This window comes from Epinephelus moara, chromosome 5 (assembly GCF_006386435.1).
Source record: "Epinephelus moara isolate mb chromosome 5, YSFRI_EMoa_1.0, whole genome shotgun sequence".
Taxonomy (NCBI): domain Eukaryota; kingdom Metazoa; phylum Chordata; class Actinopteri; order Perciformes; family Serranidae; genus Epinephelus; species Epinephelus moara.
Window position 1 is genome coordinate 23,142,442 of NC_065510.1, and position 13,403 is coordinate 23,155,844.

The 13,403-nt window shown below is 42.2% G+C and overlaps 1 protein-coding gene across 4 annotated transcripts in view; it reads right to left on the reverse strand.

The window, feature by feature from the left end:
- Positions 1-13,403, reverse strand: part of fbxw7 (F-box and WD repeat domain containing 7) — a 163,648-nt gene that overhangs the window by 22,137 nt on the left and 128,108 nt on the right. For 3 of the 4 annotated variants that reach the window (XM_050044715.1, XM_050044714.1, XM_050044716.1), the window contains 2 exons: positions 5,720-5,802; positions 3,344-3,485 (listed from right to left, as the gene is read on the reverse strand). In XM_050044715.1, coding sequence (XP_049900672.1) covers positions 3,344-3,485; positions 5,720-5,802 — 225 coding nt within the window. Of the gene's footprint in view, positions 1-3,343; positions 3,486-5,719; positions 5,803-10,548; positions 10,931-13,403 lie in introns of those variants that run through there. The other variant, XM_050044718.1, reaches the window with a different exon arrangement.

The window sequence follows — 13,403 nt, forward strand, 5'->3', positions numbered from 1 at the left end:
ACTCTTTTAGACTTGTGTCGGCCTCAGACAGAAATACGCAACTGTTCTACAACATATACACTAAGTCATGCACTAACACAGTTTCTGCTGCAGCTATTTTGTGAGTTTGCTCTCATATGGTATCAGTATAATACTACAGAGACTGTCTGACTTGTACAGCAGTGTATCCTGCTGGCTTTTATTGCTTTTCATTTCACTGCAGTCTGTACTCTCTGTACTGTCCTCTCAAGAGGTTCTAAAAATGAAAGGGAAAACCCCCCCCCCCCCCCCCCCCCAAGTTCACCATTACAGGTGGGAGTACACTAGATGAAGTTGATCATACCTCCACCTCTGGACTGCCACACCCATCAAAGCTGTAGCCCATAGAAGTGAAGCGTTATGGGCCGACTGTGCCAATTCATCGTGGTCAAACTAGACACCTTAGCGCGCTTATGTAAGCTCTTATTTTACTCTGATTGGAGCGCCTTGGAAACATACTGCCTTGTGCAGTGTGTCTGCAACCCGTTAATGTTCCCTACGTGCCGCACAGAGTTGCTCGAGGCACCTGCCTATTTCAAGCAGCCAACACATTAGTGGAAAATGTGAACATCAGGAACCAGACTCTATCAACAACATTATTAGGACTCTGTGGGGTTGTTTATTCTGCTTGAACATTCAGTTGTTTAACGCTGGCTGATGACACGAGCTGCACTGTATGTTGGACTCAACAGCCGCAGTTGTTTTCCTCTATGGAGCACTGAAATCTAACAATGATTACAGGCTATGAGGCAGGATGGAAAATCTGGCACACGCAAACCACCTGTAATTTGGCAGCTAAAAGCTTTAGCCAGAGGTGCTGGTTCTGGAGGTAATCAGGGGGTTCAGAGACCTCCTCCCTGCCACTGGGAGGACAACGCAACAGCTACTTATGTGTTACATCAATTTTCTGCCATAGGATTTTAGTATGTTTTGTTTCAACAACTACAGGCCCTCTAATCTGAACCTGAGATGGGAATTTTTTGTTTAAACTGTTAGTTAACGTTCTTACCTCTAGTCTGTTATGTAATCATAAATGTACAAGTAGTAACTGTTTTACCAAAGAACCTACAAAATGGGAACCACTTATAAAGTAAATTCTGAAGGACTCAGTGTATTTCAAGAGCTTGCTGGATAAACACTTATCCTTCATTGTTGAGTATCATTTTTGGTAAACTATTATTCCCCTCAGCAGCCTATTTCTGCTTCAGCTACTGATTTCTTCAATTTTGTAGAATTTCCTTCAACAGTCTTCAGAGAACAGCTGCGACACAAACCACAAGTTAACATCTAGGATCAGAGTGCTGAACCTTAAGCATAGAAGGAATCCAGGCTCACTTAAACACACATTACTCTTGATCAGGTAATCATTATGACCTGCTGATGACAGGTGTTGAAGTATCTGCTGAAAACCAGTAAATTTCAAAAAGAGGGGGTGGTTGGGTCCATAAAATAAAATAGTTTTTTTTAGTGTTTATAGTAAACAAACCAGATATATTGTGTTAATTACTGAGCTTCAGTGGTGCTGGTAGCTGATTTTGTTACGAAAGGATGGAGCCACTCTCTTTACAATACGCTAAGCTAGCCTGCTGCTGGTTGGAAATTTAAGGTAAGTTAGACTGAAGACTTTTTAAGACCTTTTTAATGCCACTTGGAATGAAATTTAAGACGAATTTTACTGTAACCAAAACTGAAGAAAGAAAGGGGGGAAGGAAAATTTATTGTAACAAAAAGCTTGAATTTTTTGTGAGACGCCTGGTGTTCAAAGTTTTATTGGCTATTTTGTGTATCTCACTCCACATGTTAAATTCCACTGACTTGAGTCACATCGTGTCATCCAGGGTAGTGACAGCTAGCTAGCTAAACAGTGGCTCTTCTGCTCAGACTTCCTGACTGGAAACAAGACATTACTGTTGTTGGTTGCTTTCTTCCTTTATCCTGATCTACATGACAGGTATATTATTTTTTTTGTAAAGATGTTAGCAATTATTTTGAGATTTTACAATGCAACGTCAGAAAAAAGATTAATTAAATCCTACTACCCCTGTATTAGCATTTTTAAGACTTTTGAGAGATTAAATTAAGACATTTTAATACCAATTAAGGCCATATTTTTAGACTAATAAATTTAAAACCCTTTAAGACTATTAAAGGATATGCAGGAACCCTGTTATACTTACTGGAGAGACATGAGTGGCATTGATCTAACTCTCTTCAAAAGGGTGAATTTCCCAAATCTCAAACTTGTCATTTACTGTAATATAGGGACTTTGCCATGGCCATATGTGTCGTTGCGTTTCCCTTTACATAATCCCAAAATAACACCAGGCGATTCTGTGAGAACATTCTTTCTAGCTACAGTATGTAACTTTGTAGTTTCCCTCTCTAATAGCAGCTACAGGCTCTGACTGGACTGGGGAATGTACAGAATGTAAGTTTGAGGTTTAGCAACTGCAGCGTGTGCTGTCAAATTAAAGACTGCAGCAGGTCAGGCTTGAAGACTAATATACGTAAAATAAACACTGAGGTGTCACAGGTTCGCTCGGCTATTGGAGGATAATGAGTTTAAGCTCTCTCAGGTAATGAAGTCCATGGCAACCTATTATATAGGAAATCAGAGAGACCCCATCAAGGCTAATATGTTTAAATGACATCCTATTTCCATGAAGTCTGGAATCATTAGAGCCGAAGTCTAACATGAGAGAAATGGCTCTATTATGTTTGCACCTGTATGGACAATAATATAGGAGAATTAATATAAAAATAGGGTAAACTATGGATGCAGTATTATGTTTTACATCTCCATCACAGGGCTCTGCAGACACTGACAGTAATCACAACAACATGTATGTAACAACATACAATAAGTCTTTAACAAGTTTGCTAATCATGGACACAAAATGACCTCCTGAGAGACCCGTAATCCTCATTACTGTCTGGATAATGTAGCAAAAATACATGACAAAGTCACAAAAGGTTTCATTTATACTGCAGTAACTAATTTCTTTATATTAGAGGAACATAGAATACAACATCTGTTCAACTTTTAGTCCAGACTATAGTCCTACAGTCGAAACATGGGATGTTATAACTCTACTTTTAAGTCTGAACAGGTACGGCTAATTCCAATTCCACGCTACAGTGGCTATGGTAATGTGGTGGGCCCTAACAACAAGGCGGCAATTATCTTTGAGACTAAGTGAGCATTGATTGGGCACAACATCTGCTTTTTGATGAGCTTTTGCTCGAGGGTTTGGAGCTGTCCGTGGGGGAAAGGAAAAAGAGACGAAGAAGGAAAAGAAGAAGAAGAAAACTCCAGTGTGCTCACCTGAAATGTTCGGAGCCATTCTTGAAGACCCGTGGGTGGCTGGATTGAGGTGATGCGCCGTCTCTGCTGCCCCTGACCATTGGCTGTTCTGATGTGGCCAAATGTGGTGGGTGTGGCCGGACATGGGACAATGCCTGTCGGGCTGCAATGTACAAGGAAAGAAGAAACCGTTAAAACCTAATATTATGAGATCTTCAGGGCAAATAGACGACAGTAGACAGAGAACGTGAAAGAGAACTATTTATTTAAGTGAGAGCGCTGCAGGTGGCAGCAGCGAAAGAGGCTGCAATGTAACCACTCAGGACATATTCGCACCATCAATGTACGTCCCTTAAAGTGCTTGTTTTGCCACTGACAGGCTCAGATTTTGGTTTTTAAGTGTCTGACAACATTATGAAAAGGATCCCTACAGAGACAGACCTTTCTGTTCAAGAGTAAGATCATTTTTGTTTAACCAGAAACAGCCCAGAAAATGCTATTGCCAAATCCACCAGACTCCATTTAAATAAACAGCGATTTTATCATCATAAAACACTCTTCATTCAAAGTCAACAGAAACAAAATAAAACTCACAAAAACTGTCTTGTTTTGTCTTTCCACTCTTCCAACAACCACCAGCTCTGGTTTTACCTGAAATAAACCCTTAATTCACCCAGTCAGATGTGAAAATATGCTGGCTCTATACACAATAAAATGACTATTTAGTTAAAAGGAGTCAGGTGGGTTTGCTGGTAGCAATTTCCGGGCTGTTTCTGGGGAAACAAAAAGGAACTTATTCTTTAATGAAAAGGTCTATCTCTGTAGCAGTCCTTTCCAACAGTTGTCAGACACTTAAAATAACAATCTGAACCTGAATGTAAAAAAATAGGCGCTTTAGGCATCGAGTGGTTACATTACAGCCTGTTTTGCAGCTGCCTGCTGCAGCGCTTCTACTCAATACCAGACCAAAAATTGTTGCTCCATTAGTCAATTAGACACAAACACATGAGAAAATAGGGTGAAAAATACTGAAGTTACCCTTTAAGGGTAACATTGTGGTAACATTACAGACATATTAAGGATACACTATTAATGAGAACAACAACATGAACAATAATAAGGTTGTTATGAGGGGATTTAGTTGTTCCTGCAGATATTTCCACTTGAAATGATTTTGTAGTGGACAAAAAGACACACAATGGCCCATGGGTCACTGGAGGAGCAAAGTTGAATATGTAAAGCTACACTTTAAACTACAGCATTTTGCTAATTTGATTTAGCAATAAAATCCCCAGCTGAAAGCATGAGTAGCCTACTATGATGGCAAATTAAAATTAGACCATTTAAAATTACCAATTAAAAAGATATGTTACCACAATATTAGGGTGAAAAAATGAATTGTGTATGAATATTACAGCTGCTGTTGAACCTAAAAAAAATATTAATTATTTCCTGCCTGTGTACATAAAAAACAGCTTTTGTTGTTGAGTTCTTACCCTGCCAAATTAAATTTAGAAATGTTAATAAAACTTGAGATATCAGTGAAACGTTCAGAACAACTTGCATATTTTTATGTCCTTGAAACACATTTTTTAACGTTTACTGAAGTTATCCTGTTGGTCACAGAGGGAGAACTAAATTTGACATGCAGAATGTCAAAATCACAGGAAAAAAACTCAGTAAATATTTGCCTGAAAGTACCTCCAAGACATATTTTCTAACTCGGAAACTTCAAAGTATGCACAATCCCGCAGATTCCTGCTCAAGTTCAAGTCCAGACTCTCCCGTTGTGAGAACCTGGATGTGAAAAGCAGCACAGGACTTCAAAGTGCACCCATGTGCCCCTGCAATGTAAGGGCAAGGGGAGAAGCCGTCCAGCGAGCACCCTCAATACCTCAGATTACGCTTGCTGACAGCAAAAGGGAAAGCTGGGGGTCCATTTCATTATTGATTCATTTTTAATGGGCGGGGAGGCTGAGACGGAGCCAGCTACATGGTAACATTTACAGTTAAGTGGCTGTGTTCAGTCTGAATTTTAATGTGGCTACATGTGAACACGTGCATTAAATATTGAGGGTTAGAGAAACATCTGGGCCTGCGGGCTGGATGTCGGAGATGCAATGTGATGTGAAGCATCATTCTCTTTGAAGATACAGCTTCTTTGTTCATGCTTCTTGATATTTCTTTTGTTATTTCTTTTCATGGTAGCTTCATTTAATATGTGTATAGCACTAAAACAAGGAGATAAGTCTCATTAAAATGTTTTTTTCTTCTAGTGAAATCCCTTTGACTTTAAGGTGGGGGAAATATGCAGGACACTGCAGCACAAAGAAAGTTCGGAGAGGATGTGTCTCTGATGAGCAACTGGAGGTGTTATGGGTGAAATCTGGGCTTTACCTTGGATACTCCGGGCCTTTGCAGGGCTTTTTTCCTGAAGGGAAAGATCGGACCTCGGGGCCATGGTCCAACTTTCTCTTCATCTGAGAGAGAAAAAGACAAGAGAAGAGAAACATTAGAAACCATCAGAGCATGACAATGGAGGACGTATTTAAAAATGCAAACCTAATTACAACAGTACACCCCTCTAGGTAGTAAATAAAAATGTACACCACATAGAATTTAGCTGCAGGGGGTAGTTCTGGCATGTGTTGTAAAATCCATCATTGTTTCCAATAACCTTCTTCCAAAAAACAGTCCAAGTCACTTTACTTTTTGAGTGAGAAGCCAGTTCCTTGAAAAGCAATTTTAAAAAAGGACACGCGTCATAGACGTTTTTAAGAAACAGAGGTGGAAGCAGAAAATTGCTTTTGCAAGTCACAGACTTTGTTAACATTATGTCTGAAATCCAGCATATTAAAATTCCGACACCACAGTCTTGCAACAGCTATATGCAAATCGGAAATTAAACTTTAATGCATGGGCTGGAGATTCATTTTATTAACATGTTCCATAACAAAGCGGAGAGGTACGACCTATCTGTAGATGAGATAGGAGGACACAAAGCAGGCGCTTGTTTAACAGTGCTGTCTTTTGATTATGTTTCATGTTGAAGGTGATTCTTGAGCAACCAGACAGACACCCCGTTAATATCCAGAGGCACTCCCACATTCACATCCAGAGCTCCGAGCGTACAGAATGTTCACACACACACACAAAATAACCACAAGGTACAGAAACTCGTTTGGGAAGGGTGCATTCTTTGACAAGGAAGTTTGATTCCTACTGATACTTGAGAGGGCAAAACAAAGCAAGTCAGTTCTTTATCTCTTTCTATCACCTGCATGTGCGCACATCACCCCGGTCCCTGTTACCACCTACCCCACTGAGCAAACAAAGGAGCCTGTGTGAGACCGGGCGAGCTAATTTTCTTCATCCCATGCCTGCAACTCTCTCTGGCAAGGCCTCGCACCACACATGCAAGTGATCACCCTCTCATCGCCGGTCCCTAATGATTCACAAGCTAACGGATAACTGAACTGAAGTGTCTGGCCAAAAGGAGATATAGAATGTAACAGTATGGCCTTGTTTCTTGATTAATTAAACATGTTTCATGTTTAAATGAAAGCTTAGCGAGATGTGATCACTGCCCTTCAGTTTCAGCCTCAAGTAAAGACTAACACACTGTGCTCTCTTTCTGGACTTCAAATATGCTTTATTGTAGCACCAACAAGGGTATATTTTGAGCACAAGCTGGACATCATGGTGGAGATGAATGATTTATTCTCACACTGCAGCACATAGCATGTTTTTAAGGAGGTTCCCTTACATTACTTGTGGCATAACAATCATTTTTTTGTGCTTTCATTTAGGGTCAAAAGAATTTGGCAACAGTCTGTCTACAGTCAGAGTGCAGCCTGTTGTGCTGCAAGACACAACCTGCACTGGAAGACGTGTTGCAGAACTTCCATCTGTCCTCCTGCTATTGTAGAATCTGATAATGGCTCGTAGAAACCAGAAACCACATTCAAAATAAACCATTTTTTCCTCCCCTGCTTTTGAAGTAAACAATGCTTTTTTTCAATGTATTTCCAGTATGTTATTGTAGTATCAGATGCTGAGAATGCAGCGCTGGACATTTGACTCCATACTGTCTGGCTTTACAGTGGCTTGATTACAGGTCTCTCCCCAAGATGTGTGTTTTTTGTTTATCACTATAATTTGGTGAATGTGTGTTTGTACTCTCAGTGTATTCAGCCCGAGGGCCACATTTGAGCGCTGGGAACGGCACGCAATATATCAAAAACAATGATGCATCAAGAGAAACAATTCAGAAAACCCTGAGTTATGAGTAGGATTATAAGCAACTGCACCTATGCACTGGGTTTTAACATAGGCTTCTCTGCCTCAGTGTAGACTAAAGAATGAATCAATGCACCAACTGACACAACCAAAGCCGGAGTTTATAGAGGCATGTGGACATGACCGGCACACCAACTTGTACTGCAGGTTAGATGCCCCCTGGACATAACACTGTGATCCAACGATTGATTTGTGACCTTTTTTTTCCTCACAAGTCGACTCCTCTGTAAAGTATGGAAGTAAAAACTGAGAAATGGATAGTGTTGGAGTCAGGACCCTGTTCATTCCTATGAAAGTTGCTCAGTGAAGCCAAAAACTGTTGCGTATAAAATTACTTGGATGATCAGCACTGATTCTGCACTGATTCTTCCATAGAGCAGGCGCACTAGAGACTTCCGCTAACCGAGCCATCTACTTCCGTTTAGCTCCCTGCTAACTTTAATGGGGATAACAGGTTTCAATCGTAAAGTTCTTCTAGACTTTTGAAATGTTATCGGACTGTATGGATCAAATTCTAATAGTTAAATGAGTCATTTCGATCAAGTTCTGATGCTAAAAAAATGTATTCACGTATATAAAGACCTTTCTTTTGCATTGTAAGTCTATGAGAAAAAGTATTTTTGGGTCACATGGGATCACTTGACGGACGTAATTCCACAGTTTGGCCACTACAAAAATTGGCTTCAAAGCCAGCGCAGCTCCTGGGAGAACACTGTTAAGCTGCAGGGTTGATTTAAGGGAAGATCAACACAAATCTTGGGTATTAAATTACAAAAATGTATAGAGGAGGCTCTGGGAAAACTAATCTGCATAGCAAAAAAACATGCCAATGTAGTCCAAACATTTTCAAAAGCTGGGAAGGTAGGTATCTTATGTTCCACTTGTCTACATTTCGGATATCTGGCTGACAGCCTGTTTGATTGCTGAGGACTATAAAGAGGGGTTTATATGATATTCGTGTTTGTTAAGATCCAGCTCTTAAACCCAACTGCCTTGTTCTTAAAGCGGTGATCTCACTGCAATGGCAGTTCAGTAGCCAAGGAGAGCCTGGGTGTGTGTGTGTGTGTATGCATGAATTTGGGTGTGTGTGTGTGTGTGTGTGTGTGTGTGTGTGTGTGTGTTTGCGAGTGGGAGAGAGAAAAGGGGGGAGCGCTGGCTGGCTGGCTGGCTGGCTGGCTTTGAGTGTGTCTCTGTGTGTACATGCAAGAAAACCTCAAACTAAATGCGGGCGTGAAAAAAACAGCGTGTAACCAGCCTCTCCTTGTGTTTCAGCCTGGGAAAAAGGTAACCAGAGCACGCAGTGTTTGTAAATCACCGCTAATCAGTCCTCCCCTCCTTCCCTTCCTCCTGGCTTCCCCCTTCTCTATCTGGCCAAAAGCACGACAGATGGATACACCGAGAGTTAATGATATTTTAAAGACAGCAATCACTCTTGCATAATGTGTTGATTCATTTCACCGCAGACTGCATCCTGCAGCATCAGTCACTTGAAGAATCTTTTCTCATTTTTCAAATACTGTTTCAAGCAGCCATGAAACAGTTTCATCATGTCAATCAGCAACACAGCAACACTTGCATCTGAGAACTGGCCATTTTGGGAAAGACTTCATAAGGACCAGGATTGCAATCAAAGCAAAAAATGGGTTTGAACATGTCTTTAACATGGAGTTTTTGTCAGTACCATCAAAGAGCGGCGTGAAATAATTCGAGCTGCAGGGGCTGACTTCAAAATCCTGATATCTTAGAGTGAGCACTTGCACAAAATGGATGGAGAGAATACAAATGGGTCACCATTCAATCCAATAATCTATTACCCATTGATTAAGAATGACATTTTCACTTAATTACAAGGATTAATTGAGTAAAAGCTTCGACACCACACAGACAAAGTGCACACAACCACACAAAAAATCCCCCACCGCAAGGGAGTGAATGATATGTGATTAACAAATTTGTTTACATTACACACTCTGCGTAATGGATTCCCTTTCATATTCTTGTTTGTACTCTGCATTTCCAACTAAAGGGAGCATCATTTCATGGCTGCCATCCAGCATAATACACCCAACATCCTTGAGGATATTCTCTACCTCACGCAGTCTGACACAGTGACCCATTATCTGTGCTTGGAGCCGGAGGCGAGTGCACAATGTCAGGGGATAGGCTGCTCCAAACAGGCAACAGCAGACTGATCACATGCATGCATCTCAAGCAGTCACTTTGGTCACTGCAAGATAACCACTGCTGCATAATGTAGGATCATAATAACCCTGCAAACTGTGGAGGATCGCAGGGGGAACGGGTGGTTTTTGGGTTCCTGGTGCTGATAGTTATTTGCAAAAGTGGCAGTCTGCATGCTTCCATACATTAAAAAAGGTGATATCAGCCATCTTTATGTAGTATACATGTTATAACTCAAGCATCGGGTAGGTTATGTGAAGGGGAGGACCACAGTTGATGTACAGGTGCAAGGGAGCATCGAGCCAGCACTGAGGCAAAATGGGATCTTGTGCCAGCCAGAAACGGGGAATTCAGTAGTGCATAAGGCGGAAATATGAACATATTTTCATCCAGCCTTGCAGGATGAGATGGTCACATAAGTGCCACAGCAGTAACCCATTTACAAACACAACCATTGGAATCGGCGCGGTGGCGTTTATTTACACGGCTGAAGTTACTATGAGGGAAAGGATGCCAAAATCGCGTCGTGATATTCCAACATTTAACGCAAACACAACATAAAGGCCCGGGCAATTAAAGCTTGCGTCTCTGGGGGTCTGCTACACTGCTGTTCATCCTCCGCAGTGGCCGCACAATCTGCCGCGAGAGGCGCGTCAGAGATAATGAGGGCGACACAGCGAGTCAAAGACTAAATAATAAAGAGACGGGGATGTGTTGGAGGTGATGCAAGCACAAATCCTACTCACTTTGTAGAAAATCATCTTTAAAGTGCCGTAGAACCCCATCCTTGTAATCCGGTGTGTTTCCCTTTTTCCTCTTCAGTGACAATCGGTGAAGTCCAAATGTGTGCGCGCGGTGGGGAGATGGCTCTGACAGTGTGAGGGCAGCTTACTCTCAGGTAAATCCGTCTCTGATGTGAACATGCTCGGGCACGTCACCGGACTGGCGTGCATGCGGTAGATTCCCCCGGTAAAGGCATTAAAATAGAAGCACAGGAGAGGAAGGAGGAAAAAGAAGCTCCGCCGTGTCACGCCGACTTAAATGGGTGCTCGGTCGGTGGGGTGAACAATGCGATGCGACGATCCCGGAGGCGTGTGCGCCGCCGACCAGCCTCACCGAGCAGGGAGTGAACAGATGAGAGAGAAAGAGGGTGACACTTGGCAGAAAGGGGAGGAGTGGAGGGGAGAGCGTCAGAGCAAGCAGAGCAGTGCCCTCTTCCTTTCCTTCCTTCCTCGCACAGGCTGCACGACGGCTCCTCCAAACAGGATCGGATTACAGCCTCCCCGGTGGAGACGGCAGGAATGGTGCAGTCCAACATTCAACACTGTGTACGCAGCGCATCCTCGGATACCGGGGACATATGCGGAGCAGGCGAGGTGGCACACGGGGACCGGGTGGGGTGCGCGCTTGTCCTTTTTGCTTAAAGGTGGACCTCCACTTGTTGCGGAACCAAAATCCATCCATGCACCACGCCCAAGGCTCTCTATTTTTACGCAGGAGGCATCCTCGCTCCCAAAAAGCTCTGCATCATATACAATGTAAACATGCCTCCATGTAAAGCATATATGCAAAGGTGCAAAGTACCGTGCTGAATTCTAAAGCAAACACTCTGCCATTATAACCTATCAGACACCAGACTGAATGGACCCACGTCTGCTGCACCTGCTTATTTGCACACACATTGAACAGGCCAATATTTGCATTTCAGTGTGGCAGGTAATGAGTGACTGCACCTGCCCTGTTAGACACATCACACACACACTGCTGATGGCTCCACCACTGTTATTTCAGCTCCTTAAAAAACACCACAGCCTCAAGATGGCAGCTTTACTTTAAAAATACATGAACATTTAGTACAGGGGGATGTAAACTACACATATTAATCTTGTTTAGCCACACAAATTAATACACCAGGAGCTTTTTGTTTGATTCATTTGGACACACTGAGAGCAGAGAATATTAAATAGTGTCCCTGGCCAACCTGAGATGCAATTCTGTATCAAACTGACCAGCTGACAATTATTAGCAGTGACAATTTGTGTAGTTTAAAGGTCCCAAGTCAGGTTTCCATGTCTTTTTTAACATAAAGTAGGTAGAGACGCTATATTAATACTGTAAAAGTATCCAAACATTCAATCCACAGCGAGATGCACACAGTCCATATTCAGAAAATTGCCTATAAATGAGCTGTCCGGACTTCTGGGAAGTTGTGATGTCACAACTACACTATATAGACTGAATCACAATGTTTGTGGGTGGAAAATCCCCATGTCATGTACACTAAATACAATGGCGCTGTGCAAACTCTGCCTCAATTGGTTAGTTTTTAAAAAAGCACCTAAAAAAATAAATATCAGTTTAAGTGTAGCTATATCTACAATATTTTCACCACTTTCTTGCCGTCATACAGCCTTTTCTGACGGTCAACTGGAACCGTTATCTTAAAGCCGCCAGACTCCGCTGAGAAGTCTTTAAGTCTTTCTTTAAGTACAGGGGAGTAGCCGGTGTACCACTGCCTTGATCTGTTAGAGTGCGATATAATAGAGTGTGATAAACTGATACTGATTTTTTAGGAGGCTAAATTCTGTTCTGCTGCGACCCCCGTCCACAGCAGTACATTGCTTAGCTTCTGTGCCAGTATATGTAGTATATCAAACACGCTAGCAAAGCAATGCACTGCATAAAGTAAGCACAGCAGAAATGTCAGATAGGTCGGACCAGCGTGTTTAACTATATATCTTTGAACATTACAATTACGGCTGAAAATGACAACAGAAATAAACAAGTTTGCCTATTTTACGTATCTCTGCAATTCATATAAATTGCCAGTTGTCAACCCGGAAGTGAGTGTTGTTAGCATGAGGTCAGGGTGATTCAGTCTATAGATCGTTTCAATATTGAAACATGAACGGTCTAAACAGGTCCCTTTGTATTTCCTGTTGTACTGTTATGCAGGGTATGTGAATGACATCAGTTGACAGGAAGTAAACACGAACCAAATTTGTTAGCTAGCAATGCTATTCCAGAGAAACGGTCTATAAAGATAGAAAGAGCCGCTACAGCCATTCCCCCAGCTGCAATGACACAGTGACGTGGAAGACCTGGAAGTAATGACCAATCAGAGCATACTGGGCTTTTTCGGGAGGGAGGCTTAAAGAGACAGGTGCTAAAACAGGGTGTTTCAGTCAGAGTGTGAACACAGGTATGTTCAGGCAGACAGTTAGGGAAGCATGATGTGTTTTTTAACCATTAAAGGACAACTTCGGTATTTTTCAACCTGGGCCCTATTTCCCCATGTGTATGTGTGCGTATGATTCATGGGTACCACTCGTTCTAAAATTGGTTCAGTATTGAGGCACGAAACGAGCTAAAACGGTAATGGGGGCAAATGTGTCCCGTATAAAAGTGCTTTTTTTCGCCACTGACCGGTTCAGATCGCCAGTGCTATCTCTGTAGATAGCATATTGTAGCGGCCCTGGGGCAGTGGTGAGTGTGAATGAGTGGAGTCAGCTGTCAGTCAGTGTTGGAGCAGAGAGGGGGAGGGCTACCCCGCTGGGTACTGTAAGTGAGTATGTGTGTGTGAAGTGTGTGTTACGCTAGA